At 38.8% G+C, this 20,023-nt stretch overlaps 1 protein-coding gene across 3 annotated transcripts; it reads left to right on the plus strand.

The window, feature by feature from the left end:
* Positions 1-1,598: 1,598 nt before the first annotated feature.
* parvg (parvin, gamma) lies at positions 1,599-19,802 on the plus strand. 3 transcript variants are annotated; one of them, XM_022196576.2, is made up of 13 exons: positions 1,599-2,363; positions 2,828-2,942; positions 4,371-4,435; positions 5,090-5,192; positions 5,353-5,496; positions 9,238-9,353; positions 9,462-9,517; positions 9,609-9,646; positions 9,750-9,811; positions 10,747-10,815; positions 10,954-11,055; positions 12,957-13,029; positions 15,991-19,802. In XM_022196576.2, exons 2-13 carry the CDS (start codon positions 2,873-2,875, stop codon positions 16,062-16,064), a joined length of 972 nt encoding a protein of 323 aa, XP_022052268.1. In that variant the 5' UTR covers positions 1,599-2,363; positions 2,828-2,872; the 3' UTR covers positions 16,065-19,802. The 3 variants fall into 3 exon arrangements, with proteins under 3 accessions (XP_022052268.1, XP_022052267.1, XP_022052269.1); XM_022196575.2 differs by having other exon boundaries at positions 1,600-2,110; XM_022196577.2 differs by having other exon boundaries at positions 1,600-2,110; positions 2,868-2,942.
* The last annotated feature ends 221 nt before the right edge of the window (positions 19,803-20,023 follow it).

Below are 20,023 nucleotides of genomic sequence, written 5' to 3' on the forward strand. Positions count from 1 at the left end.
CTGTTTCAACTGAGTTAATCAATGATGCTTTGATTTTTTTTTTTATTTTTTTTTTAGCCTATAGATGATTTTAAAGACCACACCAATATCATGAATTTTAATAAAGTTAAAAGCTGAAATGCAGCTACTGTTACCCTGCTATGCAAGTTACCATTGGTAGTAATTTTGCGGCATCATCATAAACTGTATAAAAAGTATAAAGTTTATATACAGTCTATGGGCATCATAACTGGATTTACTGCACACTACAATATTACCAAATTTATTTATGTGGAAAATGCAATGAATATTTCAAAATTTAAGTTCAAAATTGCTATTTTTCGTGGGATAGCAGATAGGGGAAAGATATTTTGACTAGCTGTGGCTATCCTACCAGCTAACTAACTTTCTTTAGCAGTCTGGCTGGCTTTTTTTTTTGGGTGTTGGTTTTAGCTCTAGTTATTGAGGGTTTGTAAAGCAGTTCCTGTTGCAGATTATGATCTAATTAACTAAAATTGACAATATTTCTCTTTTGTAGCGCAGAACTATAGTATTTTCTCCTACTTATAACATTTATGCTAAGCTAACTAGCTGCTAGCTATTTGACAATTTGGGTAATACACTTAAAAAGATTCTTGCCAAGGAAAAGTAATGGAGATGATCCCTCCACTGTCATGTCTGTGTTAGCCAAGCTTCACAAAAGACTGTAAACAAGAAAATAGTATAGCTCTGTCCATATTTTATGTGGTATTTTTTTAAAAATTTGAAAAGTTTCTACAACAGAGCAAATAAACCTACTTCCCCACCCAAAACCTGTATAATGTAGAAAAATATTTTGTATATTTCTCCCATAGTTATGCTCATTTCCTAATAGCTGAAAGAGCTGTGAACTATTCTTATTTACTCTGAACTATGCACGCCATATTTCAAGCCATATTTAGAAGCCGATGCTGTTGCCTTCTGCCTTTAGTGCAGTGTGTTCTTAGCGTCCCTGGAGAGCCCCAGTCAGAGTATCCTCGTATTGACCGTCCTCTCAGACGAGTCTCTGAGGAGGCCTGGACCTCTCACTGCTCTCCTGAAGCAGAGCTGGGCCTGCTTTGCCACCTGCGGACCTGCTAACATGTACAGTGCTCATGAATTTTAAGCCTGTTTGAATTATTGAGAAAATGGATGAGTCAATCTAGGCTGAGTTAGCACTGGGTGGTTCACCCTCTGTGGGTTTTTTTTATGTTGCCTATCAAGCAATAAACGCCTGGAATCAAACGGAATGAGAATTTCATTTCAGCCCTTACTTGTTTGATAGGTTAGATTTGCTTTGGCTTTTGAGCGAGATTGGCTTTGGAACAGCCAATTCCTGCAATTTGGGTTTAGCTAAAGGAATTATGGGTTTATTTTAGGCCTTTATTTTCTTGTCTCATTCCTTTGTTGCTATGGTAACCTTCCACATCCCCCAAATTGCCCCTTCCTCTGGCTGATGGGTGGTCCTTTATCTTTTCTTCAACGAGGCCGGTGCAGACACAGAGGTGGTTGTTTTGTTGCTTCTGTCTCTTTCTTGCTTTCTTTCTTGTTTTGTTGTGTTTGTTGTAGAATAGGGAAGGCTGGAGACCAGATGACGGACAATTGATCCGGCTGGTCACAGATGGAGATGTGAGTCGAGCTTGAGTGGCTCAGGCCTCCGAGTGTCACGTTTCTCTCGGCCCTCCTGAAGTGTGGTTTTTCAAACAATGCATTTGAACCCAAGAGTCCTCCCCGTTCTCTTCCCCTCAACATGTACCTATTATTAAAGTCACAGATACAGTCCGTGACAGGACATGAATGCACTTATCAGAAAATGCTCTGTCGCAAAGCCTGTGTCAGAAAGAGGAAGTGCTACCTACTTCTCTGCCACATCCTCTCATTTTAGATTACCTTCCCTTTTGACCCTGTGACATGTTAGTTTCTTTTCAAACAACACTTTGAAATCGAGCGCATTCAAGCCTTTTTCATTGATGGGACTTGCAGGAGCTGCCATTCAGATCGACTGCAGCCTTCCACTTCTTCTATCGCTGTTTTGACAGTTTGCGAAGTTGACATCAGTTAAGGAAGTCGATTCAGCAGAAGTCACACGGTTCTGTCGCTCTGAGTGCTGAAGGTAAGCTTTTTCAAAAAGACTTTTTGTTTATGACCTTGTTTGAAAGTTACTGTCAACCTCAGGAAAAGGAAGCCACACAAACATAAAGCACACAGAGAAAGAAAAGTTCCTTGTTGAGTCTTTTCTCCTCGCCAGACCCAGGAAACAACGGTTTGACATGCTCCAGGTCACGTCTGTTTTGTCAGCAGGTGTTCCTTCATGTGTTTGCTGTTTTCGTCTTGGACCGAATGATTGAAAATGTTCAGAGGGAGAGGTACGGCCCAGCAAGTCTCCAGGGATCTACAATACTTGATCTGTTGAGTGTGCCACTAAAAAAAAAATAGAGAAGGAAGTGAGGAAACTAAATATCTTGCTTCCTCAGACGGACAAGTTTCTGACCGGATCAGTTGGATTCTGTGCTCCTCTGTGTTTGTACAAACTTTTAACACCTTCAGTCAGAAAAAATATCTTTAAAACCCTGCTATAGAAGTGTGTTCTGGCTGAGCTGAGCATAAGACCGATATTCTTTATACTTTAAAAGCATACATTTGAAGGTACAAAATTAGTAAAAAGTAAACTGTCTGTACAATCAGCATCTTCTACTGCTGGTCAGTGAGTCAGGCTCCAGCAGCAGCAGAGAGTTGAGCAATATGGTCAAGGACACTTACTGAGCGGCTGCTGGGAGACTTTCTGAGAGTGTTTCTTCATTCTGCTGTGGTTTAACTTCTGCTTCTGAAGGTGTCTGAGCAGAGCTGACTCTTCTGTCGGTTTTGTTAAGAGGTCATGGCAATGGAGGCTGACGTCTTTGACTACAGCAAAGAAGAAGATGCTCTGGACGTTGAGTCTTTTCAGGGTATGTGTGAATTTAGTGAGCTGATAGATATCCTATCATAATTTCAGTTATGGTAGGTTTTGCAAACCATGCTGCCATGTGTTAGAAATGTCAGTATTCCATCACAGCTAAGATATTTTTTTCAAAATATTTAAACTTTCTTCATCACTGGGATAGAAAAACATTAGAAACACCACTCAGCATAGTCCAATACAGTTTAAAAGCACGACAAACTCCAGACCCTACAATGACCTTGATGTTTCATCAACCAACCTAAACATTTTTAGTTAAACTTGAACACTATAACCCCAGTAAGGATTTTAATAATAATAAGTAGTGGATTATGGCTTTTAATGTGTGGACCCTATTAAAACTTGCTACCAGACTTTTGTTTGGGATGCGCAATCCTTCATAGCGGTTTAGTCAGTTTTGCTCAAAATACCCACTACAGCGGCTCATCTTACACCTTGGCGGTCCAATGTATTAACAACAACCTTCTATGGCCTAATATTTAGTGGCAGAGATTATAATTTGTCTCTAAGTATAGCACATATTACACTACCTGACACTTTAAATAGAAGCATTAAGCTATCTGCAGTGAACACATGAGAAAGCTATCTGCAGTGAACACATGAGAAAGCTATTCACCTTGTCAGGTGAAATCCTCTCTTAGAGGAGGATCTTTGCAATTCTGATGTTGCTGCTAAACGTGGGAAATAAACTAGGACAAGGTTTAAGCATAGGTGGTGCCAGTGTCCTGCTTTCTCTTAAACCGAGGCAGCTAGTAGGCATGGCTTATGTTGCCCCATGGATCAACTTACCCCAGTCTTCTGTACTCACTTACTGGACTTTTTAGCTGTCAAATCTTCTGCTGTGTTTACTAGCTGGTCACTGCCTTTCTGTGCTTTGTATGGTAGTTTTTGAAAAACTCTAATTGCCCCTAGAAACAGGTCTGAAGTTGACCTTAAAACCAAAATGATCAGCTAAAAGATGCCAAGACACTGGATACTACGAAGTCACAGCAAGTTTATCATTATGAGCATCACAGTTCACATTTTACATCTTCTTCTTTGATCCATAATTCATCTAAAATGATCTATTAGAGCAGCTTTTATTATCAAGTTATGATGAAGACTGACAAAAATAATAACGCTAAAATGTTTGGTGTCAGATATTTTCTAAATTAAACAACTGTCAGGATTAATTTTCATGTTGTATGGAAGAGAGAAAACCAATGGCTGCTTGAAAGTGTGGCTCGAAACATCTTCTAGATCTAGAAATGCATTTGAAGTGTCAACAGACAGAGATATTGCGAAAATACAGAACATTAAAAAGGTAAAATAAACATTCATAGTATAAAAAATAATGAGCATCAATCACAATTCCTAAAAGACTGTCGTGTATGACAGTCCAGCATGATCAATGCATTTTTTATATATATTCTCACAGGAGAAAAGAGGAAACTCATTCAGCCAGCATCTTTAAAAGATCCCAAACTCGAAAAGCTAAAGCAGGTAAGAAATATATTCCCTCCACCTCCACATAAATCTTTCTATGAGTCTTTGTCTTCTGTTCAATATTTGCTGTAACATCAGACCTCGTCCTGAGCAACCACACATCCAAGACTCCCTGTGTGTCTTTAGTGGGCTGCATACATGCTACAGAAGAAACACCGTGCATCTCAATAGTGTTTTTCCTGCATACATAATGGGTTCCTGCATGTGTTATGTGCAGTAAAGAGCATGAATAATATGTGATGCAGAGAGAGAGGTGGAAGGATCAGTGAAATTTTAATGAACATAATTATAAGAGGTGATGGGAAACGGATCAGGGTGTCATGGGAGTCAGATTTTAAAACACATTGTTATGGATAAAGATGGCATCTCTAGTGCTTCATGCAAATGGAAATTCTAAGTAGTCCTGACATGTCTTGCATGAAGAGGAGGAAATCAAGTAAAAAATAAGTTATTTTTTGGGTAGCACTTTGTATCTGTCACCATTTCAGTTTAGTTCAGGATCTTGTTATCTCTGAAAAGCGATTAAGAGAATTTAAAAAAAACAAGAGATCATGCTGTTTTTTCATCTGCCTCACTAGCAAAAGAAAAATGTATGAAAGAAGATGAAAGTGTTTCATATCTCTGACTGTGTGATGAATTATGACTTGGTAGGAATTGGTTGATTGGATCAATAAGACTTTGAAACCGGAGCACATAGTGGTTCAGAGTCTGGAGGAGGATCTGTACGATGGACTGGTGCTTCATCACCTGCTGTGTAAGATAATACACATCTGACATTCCATTAATCATACCTACTTCCACTCAGTCATTGTGTTAACTGCAGGATAAAAACAAACACGCAAATGTTTTGCTTGAAATGCTGCAAGCTGTGCCTGACTCCAACCTTACAAATAATGATTTTCTCAATCCTGCAGCCCAGTTGGCAGGAGTGAACTTGACCGTGGAGGAGATAGCACTGACCAGCACGGCTCAGATCCGCAAACTGGAAATCATCCTAGAGGAGTTGGACAAGAGGCTGGGCCTGCAGGACTGCAGTCACGTCAAATGGAATGTCAAACGTGAGTCATGCAGCTGACTGGGCTTCGACAACAAAGCAACAAGTCAACAAATGTTCCCTTCTGGCAACGACTTCACATTACAACAGGATTTGGTGCTAGCCCGAGGGTGCCATGTAAGCTTACACCAGCTGGGAGGGATTTTAGGGGAGATAAAATTCACTGACACTACGGGGTTCAGTTTTAATCACCTGTTAGTGGATTATTTGATAGTGCTGGGGTACGGAACAAAGAAAGACCACGTTAATAACTGCAAAATTAGAAGCAAATGAGCACCTGACGGTGAAATTTGAGAGGTTTCGCTCCTCTGAGATATTCTTTCATTGATATGGCTGCGGTGTAATTTTCTCTTCTAAATTCAGACAAAACTGTAGTTGTTCTATTTTGCCCTATAAACATCAAAAACACATTATCTGACTGTTCAGTTACTCTGGATGGCCTCCAACAGACTGTGAGGAACAATTAAGTTATTTTTGACCAGGAACATCATTTAAGTCACACATGAAACAAGTTTCTAGGGCAGCCTTCTTTTACCTGCATTATATTGTTAAAATTAGAAACATCCTGACTCAGAGTGATGCTTGCTGAAAAACTAGTCCATGCATTCTTTCTATGCTGTGAACTGTTAGAACTCCTCATTGTCCCAGTAACTCACTAAAAAGCCTCTAGCTGATACAAAGTGCAGCAGCAAAACCACTGACAGGAAAAAGCAGGGGAGATCATATTTCTCTTTTATTAGTTTCTCTTCTGTAAAATCCAAAATAGAATTTAAAATACTTCTCCTCACATAGAAAGCCCTTAATGGCCAGACACCATCATAACTTAAAGAACTCTCATATACCATATTATCCCAGTGGGACACTACTTCTAAAAGTAGAATGGGACTCAGAGCTTTTTGCCATCAGGCTTCTCTTCTCTAAAACCAGCTCCCTGTGTGAATACAGAAAGCTATCTACTTTCAAGATTAGGTCTAAAATTTATGACTGGCGAAAATATCTTGGGTTTCAAACTGAGTGATTCAAATATACTGGTGAGTTGGTGACAACTGTGCTTATTTCTGTTGTTTGCTGGACATTTAATTCCATTCTACAGCAAACAATACTGAACCAAAAAGTCAGTCTCATTTAACAGAGCACAGTTAATCTGGTTACCTTTCTGAGGATTTGGATTCAAGATTCCAGACCTTTATTTATCACAAACACAATCATACATAGTCTAATGTACAGCAAAATGTATTGTGCACCTGTTCCAGACCAAAACAATAAGAATAATAAGAATAAAGATGTACAAGAAAAAAATACAAAAGCGACAACTAGTGCAGAATAACATATATATGCAAGGCAAAGTGTAAACAGTATGGTGGATAATTTCAGGTTGATTGTCTATTGACTACTGTTTTCAGGTTCAGCAGGCGGACAGCCTGTGGGAAGAAGCTCCTCCTCATCCTCCCTGGGTTTGCCTCAGGCCGCGGTAATGCTGACCTGGCGGCAGCAGACAGAACAGTCTGTGGCTGGGGTGGGTGGGCTCACTAGCAATCCTCCTGGCCTTTAACCTGCAGCGTTTGTTGTAAATGTCCTGCAGGTTGGGGAGAGTGGTTCTTATGATGTGCTCAGCCGAGCGGACCACCCTCCCCAGGGACCAAAAAGTCCTGCTGGGTGCTGCTTCCCATCCAGGTGGTGATACTCCCAGCCAAAACACTCTCAATAGTGCAGATGTAGAAGTTTCTGAGCACCTTGAGAGGGAGCTTAAAGTCTCTCAGGCATCTGAGGTGGCAGAGACGCTGTTGAGCTTTCTTCATCAGGGTGTTGATGTGACAGGACCATGTCAGGTCCTGCGTGATGTTAAACACCCAGGTACTTGAAGCTCTCCACTCTCTCCACCTCTGTCCCACTGATCCTGAGTGGGTGGTATGCCCTCTGCTGCTACTCCCTTTATTATTTTAAGTCCCTCTCTGGTCATTGATTACCCCCCAAAACTCAAAGAAATAATCCCTTCCTGCCTCACAGTGGCCTAAATGTAACTCTACCCTGTTGGTTCTTGTAGAATGTGCAGATCCATGAAGTCCCCGCCACTTTCTCTACTCATTCTCACCGTTGCTCGCTGCAGCTCGAGCACATCAGCTTACCTACAACTCTGCTGAAAGACCATAAAACTACTCTGCACAGTGTAATATAGGAGTAATTCAGGAATATGTATGTTTAACTGGAAACTGATTCTGAAAAGAATGATGCAGAGATTCCACACTTGCAAGTTGACAGGATCGACTCCTTATGTTTGTAATGAAGTCTGGATCTGGACACTGCAGCTTCAAGGTGGAAACTCTAAATTTTGTTAATGATGTCTATTCCAGAGTATAATAAGGGGCTCTTTAAAACTAATCTGCCAACTAAACAAGTGCCAGAATGGTCATGTCTTGTTTTGTAAAGGCATTATCACAATCAGCGGTAACCTCTTTGATAAAATTATGAAATGTTCTGCCACAGCTTCACAGTAAAATCACCCCACATTTCCCCACTTGAATGCTTTCTAAATTGAATCAGTATAAAATTTTGATACTACTGTAGGAGAGTGAATAGGAAATAATGAAGATTATATGAAACCAACATCAGTAAGGTCAAATAGTGAGAACAACGAATAATTGCCTATCATTTATTGTATTTACTCACAGTATTATTATCTCACATGGCTGAAATTTTAGACATTGTGTTTTTTTATTATGCTTATTGTTCTGTGGTTGTTTTTTTGTAGCTGCTGAGGGAAAACAGATGTAAATAGGATGCTAGCTGACTGTGTTTTAATTGTGCGCTGCTCCTGCAACTAATAACCAATAAAGAATGAATAACACATGTGCACATAGATGCATAAACAAATTAGCGACAATATTAAAAATCTCCATGTCATTACCTTAATAGTCTTAACCTGTTGAGGCCTGGACTCTGCAAGACCTCTGAAGGAGTCCTGTGGTATCAAGCATCAAGACTTTAGTAGCAGATCTTTTAAGTCTTGAATAGATCTGCACATGTTAGAAGAAGCAGCGATGTAGAGTTACACCTAAGCCATGTTGAGGGAGGAAGGAATTATTTGAATGTAAGAAATTTCAAAATATGAGACAATGATACATTGAGATAAGTTTTTAATCACTGAGAGGGATTTTAAAGCTTTCAGTAGTTGTGCAACAGTAGCTCCACTGTGACCACATGGGCCTGGAGCCTGGACCACGTCGCTGCCTCACTGGTTGTCCTTCCTTAGATCACTATTGGTAGCTACTAGCCACTGCATACTGGGAATATCCCATAAAATCTACCGTTTTGCAAATACTCTGATCCAATGGTCTACTCAGCACCATTTGTTCCTTGTCAAAGCCACTCAGATTCTCACTCTTGTCCAATTTTCCCTCTTTCAATGTATCAACCTCAAGAACTGACTGCTGACTTGCTGCCTAATACTCTCGACAGGTGCTGTTGTAACAAGACATTCAGTGTTTTTCACTTCACCTGCCAGCATTTTAATGTTGTGAATGATCAGTGCAAGATGGCTTTTTGTGTGTTTGTTTTTCATGAAAATCTTAAGGAATCTAACCTCAAATATTCCATTCTAATTAAATTACAGAACTATGTTTCCATTTGTTATTAATCCAAAAATCTTGCCTCATGTCTTTGTTTCCATACTGGGTGGCACAGAGTTCTGTCAAGTCAGTGAAAGTTGATGTTTTTTGTGTTTTGTTCTTTGCTGTTTGTCTGTCAGTCATCCACAACAAAGACCTTCTGGCCACGATTCATCTGCTGGTTGCCATGGTGAAATGCTTCCAGCCTGAACTGGATTTGCCACCAAATGTGAAGGTTGAAGTTGTCGTCGTGGAAGTGAGTTTCAGCTCAATCTTGTTTTCCCATGTTTTCTGCTCTGAATCAGTCTCAAACACACTCTTGTGGAATTGCTGCTCAGTTGTGGTTCGCTTTATTTCCACCCAGGTCAGCAGGAGTGGAATCAAATCAGATGTGCAGACAGAAGTCCTAACAGAGGACAGGTGAGCAGATTACTGTTCTGTGCGATCCTGCGAATGTGAGAAAATTTCACTTCACTTCACTTCACCTCGCATTTCTTTTGGAGTTTTTCAGCAGCAACATGAGCTCCGACTCCCACAGCAGTACTGAAAGTGAGTGAGAGTGGTCAGAGGTTGAGCTGATGTGACATGTTGAACGTCATCCAAACAGCATTACAGCCTACTAACACATTTTTCTGGCTGTCTGGTCGCCCAGGGGAAGATCCCATCGAGCAACTGCTGAAGCTTGAGGCTCACAAGGTCAACACAGTGAAGAAGGTATAACAGGGACAGGTGGAGAAATGCTGAGAGAGTCTGAGTTGGAGAATTTTTAATATCCACAGTGAGAGCAGAAATATATCTATGGTAGTACAGAACATCAATGTGTCGCTGTATGCTTGCTTCCTTAATGTGAACCTATAATATACAAGCAAAGCTGGCTACTGTAGGTTATAAACATGGATCAATGTGTGCCCATGAGTGCTTCACATACAGAAACAACTCTTGATTATTTTTACATTTAATTAGTGCCCATTAATAATTTTAAAAAAAGATCTTCACAACCTATGGGCTGCCGTGATCCTCTTCCTTTTCCTGTAATGTCACCATGAGGTTGATATTTTAGTAATATTTCATCATGAACTTCCATGAGATTAGATTCACATGCCTGTGTCTTCCTCGGGATGTGTGATCACTTTGTTGGTGATTCTTTGGCTTTTGATCCACTTAATTTATAAGATCCAGAACATATTTTGTCCTATTCTTGACTAAATGCCAGAAACTGTCAGTGTGAGCTGTACTTGGATTTTATTGCTCATTATAAAACGTGAGCCGCTAACAGGCTGATGAACACGGTGGGATTAATACCTGTGAAACATCAGCAAGTTAACATTACAATTAGGAGCATTTTAAGCATGTGTGATGTAAACCATTTTGCTAGATGACTCCGTTATAAAAAATGGCTGTTCATTAATTTCTTCTGAATTGACTAATCCTTTTAAAACTGATTTTAGAGCAATCATGTGGAGTGTAGAATTGAAAAGCTTCTATTCTATTAGCAGACTGATATATATTCCCTCATCCTATCTGCAACAAAGACAGGATGAATGTCAGGTTTTGATCAAAATGCCTCAAAGCTATCCCTTAAAATGTTTGCTAAATGAGTTCAAATTGCATTTCAAACTTTGTAACCTCCCAGATTTTTCCATTTTTAGGCCATCTTACATTTTGTCAACCAGAATATGGCAGCTATGGGTCTGCAGGTGGCTGATATGGACAAACAGGTAGAAACCAACAGTTGAATGTTGTTTTGTCGTGCTTGCAGACTTTCCTGTAATAAAAATAGACCCACTGATTACCTCCCCTAAGATTATATCACCTTCCATGGACATGTTCCAATGTCCTGTGTGTTTCCTGTCCAGTTTGCTGATGGTGTGATTCTGCTACTGCTGATTGGACAGCTGGAGGGCTTCTTCGTCCCGCTCTTTGACTTCAACCTGACCCCTGTCAACGACTCTGAGATGGTACAGTACTGATTCATGACATGATGCCAGAAATGAATACCGGACAGACCTGAGACTAGACCCACCTGCAAAACTTAACTTCATGATATCATCACCATTATTCCGCCTGTAGATGCTCTTACATCTGTCAAATATCATCTGGCCAAAATACAAATTCATTAGAATGTATTTCATTTTTTACATTTTTTTGTGAACATTTTACCATACATAGATTGTGCTATTATATTTCCCTTGTACTAAAAATATACCACACTTTTATCTTATCTAATTTGAGCTAATCTAATTCCCTTTGGAGCACAGAAGATAATGAGCTACAGTGCTAAAACCTGATCCAAAACCATGCCTGTTACAATATATGATAGAATTAAATGAATATTTTACAAATCCTATAATAAAAGGGGATGCATAATTACTACTGTGTCATGGCTCACTTATAATGATATCTTTGAGCTCACTTTACTTGAAGCAATAGGATGAGTCTATGAAAAGTTATGGCTCTTTTATCACAGATATGATTAGTTCATGAATAACTTACTGAGCACAGACGCTGTGATACTCAATTTCTGACTTTTTCTGATATTTTGAAAAGAAGAAAGCGCACAGTAAGGTGTAACAATACACAAACAAAAAATAAAAAGAGGCATAGATTTAGCTGACTGGATGATTAAAACCCTGAAATCTGCTGTAGAACTTTGCACTGTGCCAAGATGTCAGCAGCTAAAACAAGCTCCTCTTGAAATTTGCAGGTGACAACAAATAAAACCTTTCAGTAGTGATTAGAAATGACGTGTGCACATAATGCATTGAGTTGTAGTTCCAAATATAACTTAATATATCTTTTAGAGAATATTCACAGTCAATTGGCCATATGATGCACCAATAAATATAGATAGATAGATAGATAGATAGACGGATACACTGATGGATACATACATAGATAACAAGAAAAGAGCTCAGAGAGTGTGGTACTCTGCCAAGGCTGCTCAGTTGTTGTATAATTTCCGATGGATAAGTCCCAATAAGTCCGCCGAGGTTGATTTGTAGTAGGATCACAGTCATGTGATCGTCAGCAGGCAGACGCAGAGTTCACTTGTAGTCATAGTTACAGTGACGCTGTGCCGCTATCTCACAATGATGCAGAAATCTTTAACAAATGCGTAGATCCAGACTGTAAGCTGCATCACTGTCACAGTCTAATCACTTGGTGCTCGTGTCATTTCTGACCCTGAAAATTTCATCCAAATCCGTTGGTCCATTTTTGAGTAATGCTGCTAAAAGACAGGAAAAACGTACGCTGATCGTCACATAACTCCTTGGCTGAGTAATTAGCGATATGTTGTTATATGCAATTATCTTAATAATTGAGTAGTACTTTACTTGAGTAGTTTAATCATCAACACTTAATATTTACTTTATTAATAAATTATTAATAGAACGGATTTCTAGCTATACTTGCCAGGTAAATACATTGGAGTAGACAATTCATAAATAGATAGTATATACAGTGTCTGGACACACCTTCTCATTCAGTGGTTTTAATTTATTTTCATTATTATCTACATTTTGGTTTAATGCTGAGGACATCTAAACTATGAAGGGCTATCCACTGTGTACTAACCCTACCTCTGTACAACACAACTGATACTAAAAACCACTGATTGAGAAGGTGTGTCCAAACTTTTGACCGGTGCTGTATATATAATAGTAAATGCAAAGTATTACAAAATGTAAATACTTAAGTTCAAGCACTTCAAAACTCTATATGCCAGAGTAAATATACTTCCTGTTGTCACATTTCACTGCTGGATAACAGTGAAAATGTGATCAATTCCAGAGTCTTGTGGTAAATACAGCTAACGGGTGACTCTTGCTCTTGTGTTTTGTTTCTCTTTGACCTCTAGCTTCATAATGTGACCTTGGCCTTGGACCTCCTGAATGATAGCGGCCTGCAGCTGTCGACTGTTGACCCACAAGGTGAGGAAAACCCACACCCGCACTCTGAACAGTTTACAGCAGATTTTACTCAAATTAAAATGCCAGGCACAGAGGAGGAACAAAACAAAAACAGAAGGCCCGTGAGCTCAACAACTGTAACAGCAAAACACCAGAGCTCCGAGACAGCAACGTCAAACTAATTCAGATGATATCCTCTATCAAGAACATTTATCTGGATGACAGGGAAATGCCAAAATCTGTTTGTACGTCAGGCGAGGACGGGGGATCGCTCCGGTAGCTTGAGTTAATGTGCGCTGCACCGTGGAGGGAGGGTTTGTCAGCGTTTTGGAGGGAAAGACGGAATTGCTGGCGGAATATGAATGAGTGCGACTCGTGTCTTGATGAGTATCACTGCGGATGATTGGCTCAGTCCGAGGCCATCATCGTTCATTTAGAGCGGAGCAGTGGGGGAGACAGTCTCAAGGGGACGATGTCACTCTGGTGTCCGCTGATAGACACAGGAATTTAACCTTGCTGCTATGGCTCTATCTACAGTCTGGAGGAAGATATGGAATCTGTATTCATGAGCACTGCTACTGTATATCACACAGCCATCAGGCAGATCCCAGGAATATTCAGATTTGATCTCCTCGCTGTCAAACTCATTGTGAAGTTTAGAGTGTTTGTCAGTTCCAGCTTGTTACTGCGAGTTATCAGATTTCCAACTGTAAAATAACATGTTTTTGATTTGTGTCATCAACTTGGCTGCCGAGCATTCATCTGAAAAATTATGCAACCGAAAAGCCTTTTTGCTGCAGATTTTCCAGTTTGTGTTTTATGTAAATGTTCAGAAAATCTCGCTTTCTCCCTGGTTTAATGAGTTCAGAAAAGGTTCTTGATGTGCTGCTCATGCAGTTAGTGAATCAGAAGTTTAGATAAAGCTTTAAATAACACTAAGTTCAAGTAGCACTTCACTTATAGCCATGCAGTTAGGCATAAGCAAATGATTTAACCCTCGTGTCGTCCTGCAGGTCAAAATTGACCCATTTTAAAGTTTGAAAATGTGGGGGGAGGGGGAATTCACAGTGAACCTTCTGATGTCCACATTTTCAACACTTTTGGGAAATCTTTGAACATTTTTTGGTGGAAAAAAGAAATGTTAAAAATGTTTCTTTAAGAATATTCACATAAAATCAACCAAAATCCAGCGAATCTTGCTGGATTTTGGTTGATTTTTAAGTGAATATTCTGATTCTTTATGTGAATATTAAAGAAAATATTAGAAGCTGTACTGATATATATGGAATCACTAGATATTTTTTTGGAAGGTTTTTACTCATTTTTTGAAAATATTTCTAAGAATTTTCTTGCCAAATTTGGGAGATTTTTTTCTAAATAAAACTTGTAAAGATTTATTGGAATTTTCTTCCTGAACGTTTTGCAAACGTTTAGAAATTTGGGGAATTTTTTTGCTGAATTTTTGGATTTTTTTGAGACAAGGAAATAATATTTTTTGGTGCCCGTAAATGGGGACAACAGGAGGGTTAACAACAGAAAAAGACTGCCAATATATCAAAGGAGATCAGATAATATACTAGTAGGTTTTTATAACTGTTGTCATAGACACTAGTTATTTACCCCTGTGCCCAGTCATGTAGCGAATATTAGAGCAGCAATTCTTTCCACCTTCAACTCATCTGCATATAATTTTGTTAGTTAATCTTTTGGCCTACAAAACAACAGAAAATATTTTTAAAAATCCATTTCCCTGTGTCCAAAGACATGCCATCAAATGTCTTGTTTTGCTGTACAAACAGTGCAAAAAAACATCTAATTTACTTTAAAGCAGATCATTTTCCCATTTGAGAAGATGAACCAATTATCTCAGTAACAGTGGGTAATTTTTTGATGATGGGCTAGTTTTAATTATGGCAGCTGTAGTGAATTTTACAACATGCAATCAACTCATGACCAGTAATTAATGTAATTTTTTCCTTCATCAGACTGGGGTGAGACAGGAAATCAAGGGGAGAGAGATGATGGGTATCACATGCAACAATCATGCTTTATTCAACTTGCATGCACATAGTTCGTCTCCCTCGTGTTTAGGGTCCGTTGACTCGACTCTTTAGATTCACTTCAGTGATGCTGTATAAAATGTTGCTTACACAGAAGTGTAAACTGCATCCGAGGTGGCTGCGCTCCTTAGTTACATTGTAGGCTCCTATCACACCGTAGGTAGTGCTGTCAACATGATTTGTTTTGGGTCATGGGTTTTTATCACTACTAGACCTTACGCCGGTGTTTGGGTGTTTACTTTGGACCGTGCAGCGTTCATCAATCCATAAGGAGAGGAGTGCAGTAGAGCGAGCGACTGGATGAGTTACTGACTTGTCTAAGTGCATGAGGCAGTCAATAGCAAATGGATCAACTTCACTTCCCCACAGATCCAGTATCGACAAGCTGAGTGTCTCTCTGAGCTTCAGTCTCCCTCTCACAATCACTAAAACTTTCCCACAATGTTGCCTGTCAGCCATATAGCCTGTAATTGTGAAATAAGTTCTCAACGTGATAACGGCTAATGTAAGGACCAGCACAATTAATCTAAGCCAGGAGCAAGTGGCTAATTTAATTCATTTTTTTGTGTCTTTTTAATTAACGGCATAATTGCTGTGATGAATGAGGAATCCCAGCACTCAGGGTCTAAAATGGGAGCGCGCCGCGTGCATTAATTAGGTTAGCCAAAGCTGGAGTCCGTCTTTCTGCCACTTTCACTCAGTTAGTGCATCTCACAACAGAGAGCGATTTTGTTAGGATCTCATCTCAGCAAGGATGGATTGATTAAGTTTCAGGCTAATATTGGCTTTGTGCTCCTGATCTGTGACCTGTGAGGAGGGATTGCGAGAATAGTTATTAGCTAATGTTGGTAAAAGCAGCCTCACATTCTCACTGCCTGAGCGGCTCAGGGATGCTGATTGTGCATTGTGTCCCCTGTGACAGATATCGTCTCTCAGGACGTCGCCGCCACCTTGAAGGTCCTGTACGCCCTGTTCAAGAGGCACAAAGAGAAGTGAAAAAGGACATTTTGTGAAAAGGAGCTGGAAATAAGAACAAAGCTGGGTGGAGAGTTTGACCAATTAGTTAAAGATGCTGTTCACGGTTTCTTAGAAACTTGACTGACGCTGTCATTCAGGATGATGTCGAGCAGGGGTGTCAAACTCCTCTTAGTTCAGGGGCCAATTTGATCTCCAGTGGGCCCTACCAGTAAAATCACAGCATAACAAGCTATTAATAACCACAACTCCTAATGTTTGCTTTGTTTTAGTGCAAAAAAGTTCACATTTAAGGAATTATCTTTTTCAAAAAACATTTTGAGCAACCTGAAATTTCCTAAGAAAAATAAATTCAGTTTCAGCAACATTATGTCTCAGTTTATCATTTTCACATTACAACTTCCAGATCAGAGTGTCTACAAAGGAACAAAATATTTAGTCAAAGGTATCTGGAAGTGAATGATATAGTATTTTACTTTATGATCAAAACGACAAAAGTCAAGAAAAAAACCCTAGTAAAAATGAGACAAAATATTAGAAAAATGAGACTCAAAATGACAAAAGAACCATGAACAATCTGGTATTTTGCTTTATGATCAAAACAAGTTGTCAAGGTCTAGAAATTATTTTAAATTTGTAGTTTTACAAGTTAAAAATTTGCAGTTTTTGTCTTGTCTGTAATTTTGACACTTTACAAAGTCGGCCAGTTTTGGCCCGCAGGCCTCATGTTTGACACCGCTGATATAGAGGACAATACTATTTTCATGCAACCTAGATTTTCATAGCTTGGCTGTTATTGCTACCTATTAAAAGCCACAGTAAAATATTGATACATTTACCATATGAGAGATAATTGAATGATTGTTTCTAAAAACAGGATCATGACAGAAAAGGTGTTTGTTTTTTTTATTTCTCTGTGTCATTATCCAGCGTATATTGTATATGAACATTATGTCTTGTAGTCAAATATGCAGCAGCGATAACTTCAGGTTTTCGAGGCTCAGGTGTTGGAAGCAGCTGCTGCAGCAAATGGCTTTGGCAGGAATGTGTCAGAAGATTGATAGGGAGAAGTGTTAAGTTATGACTGTTTACACCTGACTGAGCCAGAGATGGCAATAGCATGAATGAAGCAGCTGATGCAAGTAAGTTAATGCAAATGAAACTTCAGATGAGAGCTCAATGGCATCAGTTTAAAAAAAAAAAAAAAAGCAGACACATGATCAAGCATGTTTTAAATAAACGCCCAAGTTAGACAAACAGCTTTCCAAAAGGAAATAAAGGAAGAGAAGGGAAAACCTCTCTATTGTAAATATCCATCACAGTTTACATCCCAGCTTCATATTTTCTTGTGCAAAGAAGTATTACAAGAAATGAAGTCTTCTCGACAGCCTGTCTGATCATCTAACTGCTTGTGTTTTTTGTCGCCTCTGACTTGCAGCGATGTTGTCAGCTCTCACATCTCAGCAATTACTCTGACGCTTACGTCTTTATCATATCTGAGGAAAATTATAGCCAAAGCCGTGAAATAAGACCTCATTTGTAATAACAGGGAATTATTACCACTTTAAAATGATGCAATAAAATAACATTCATTAACTGCACACTCAAAGCAATAATGCCAGTGAATATATGTCTGAGTGCTATGTTTAAAAGTAATGAAAGCTGTTATCTGCTCACTGCTTATTGATAGCATAAAGACAATGATTTTTTTTAACCCTCATGTCGTCCTGTGGGTCAAAGTTACCCGTTTTAAAGTTTGAAAATGTGGAAAAAAATAACTTCTGATGTCCACATTTTCAACATTTTTGGGAAATTTTTCAACATTTTTTTGGTGGAGAAAAAAGAAATGTGGAAAAAAATGTTTAAGAACATTCACAAAAAAAATTTCTGTGAATGTTCCTAAAGAAAATATTTGAAGTTTTACTGATTATATATGTAATCATTTTAGATATTTTTAGGATTTTTTGGGATGATTTTTACTCATTTTTAAAAAATATTTCCAAAATTTTCTTGACAAATTTGGGAGATTTTTTTAAAATAAAATTTTTAAGGGAAACTTTTAATTTTCTTCCTGAAAGTTTTGCAAATTTTCAGAAATTTGGGGAATTTTTTTTGCAGAATTTTTGGATTTTTTTCCAAACAAGGAAACAATATTTTTTTTGTAAATGAAGACAACAGGAGGGTTAATCGACAGTATAAATAATATGTCAACTTTTCCTTGTTTACATGTTTCTTTTTGGTCCACATTCTGTCAAAGGATGTTGGGTATGGATGTCAGTGCAGCCCATTAAAGTGTCGCTCCCTAGTAATTTAGTGCTTTTTCCTCTGTCTCTGTCTCCTCTTCTTTCACTGCATTTCCTTTTCAGCCCGGCTCTTGGAATATGTCACTTTTCATTCTTGCCATACCACTCCCCTGTCTTTGACTGTCACTTCTCAATAAGCAATGTGAATTCCTTTTTCTGCCTCCCCATGTGTTCCTGCTGGCAGTCTCTGACCTCTTTTTTTCCCCCCCTCTTTTTCTATTGAATTGTTCACAACTCAGTGCCACACAATCGCAGAGCGGGCGCAGCATGCAGTGACAGACAGACAATAGATACCATTCTGACAAAGCACATTGAGGTAATTATGTGTCAAATTGGAAAAAAGTCGACAAAAACTGGCAAAGTGCACTTAATTTTCTCCCCCATCGCTGTTAAAATACAATTTATTCAAGCCATTAGTGATTTTTTTTTATAGTGGGAGTCTGTTATATTTAGCAGTTCTTTAGTGTTAAATAATAGCATTAACAGCAGTCCATCACTGCTTCTGTGGTTTAGCCTTTTAGATTCAGATTGCGTGTTAGCAAATTGCTGCGTGTCTCTTTGGTTTTATCTTGAGGTTAATGTATGAATTTGTGACACTAAATATTAACCGCCACCACTGTCACACTGCAGATGTTTGTTGACATTCAGGAAGCCAATTTATTTGTTTCAGCCAAGGTGATGGAAACGCTCCTAATTCCCATTTTATTTCCCCTGACATTTCAGAAAGTTTACATAAAATTTGCTTAGCAGTCAGATGGAAACATTGCTGCTGTACGGCAAGAGACAGCAGAAACACAGCGGTGACGTGCTCATCATTCAGTGACCGTTCTGTTAAGCAGCATTCATATCATGAAATTCAGATGATGGAGTTGCTCTTTTCAAATTTGCATCCTTCAAACTGTTCACCCTGAGTGATTGTAAAGCTAGATTTGCTTTTTGAAAATTTAATTGCACGTTACTTTATGAAAGCAAAACCAACTTCAATGCTCGTTCAAAACATGAATGAAGACGCTTTCAGTAAAATGCTCATTTCACGCATTTGAAAGCTTTCCAGTGCACATTAGTAAAAATTATATGATGCTCTACAATTGTTCAAGCATGAATGAAATGACTTTTATCAGCACATATTTCACATATTCATCATATGTTGTACAAATCTCTAAGTCAAGACATAAAATGTAGACATTCTGTACTCGTTGTAGCTTACATGAGTGATGAACTCTGCATCCTTGCTGCTTTGACTCTGGGTGCTTTGAGCAGTTTGTCTTCTTCCACATCCTCAGCCTCCTGCTAAACTGTTTGTTCACATTCACTGAACGTTGAGTATATGATTGTCAGTCGGAGGGATTTGGAATTCAGGGACTGTCTGATCAAGCATGCTCAGATATTCTGCAGACTGTCACATGAAAACACAAAAAAAAAGTACTGTTGTTGCAATAAACGGTTAAAGCCTTCATTCAAGTGTGTAGTGCATATGGAGACTGTGGTGAGATAACTGAGACATACCCATATTGTTGTAGATGTCATTGCTAGCATTCTTTCCTAGTATTACAAATGTCTTTTAAAGATTCACATCTTCTCTTGCACGTTAAAAGCTATTGCTGTCAATATTTCTGACTTTATGATTGGAACCCTCCATCATTCAAACTCTGTAGACATTGTCAGAGTAATTTCTAA

Source organism: Acanthochromis polyacanthus, chromosome 8 (genome assembly GCF_021347895.1).
Source record: "Acanthochromis polyacanthus isolate Apoly-LR-REF ecotype Palm Island chromosome 8, KAUST_Apoly_ChrSc, whole genome shotgun sequence".
In the NCBI taxonomy this organism is placed as follows: Eukaryota; Metazoa; Chordata; class Actinopteri; family Pomacentridae; genus Acanthochromis; species Acanthochromis polyacanthus.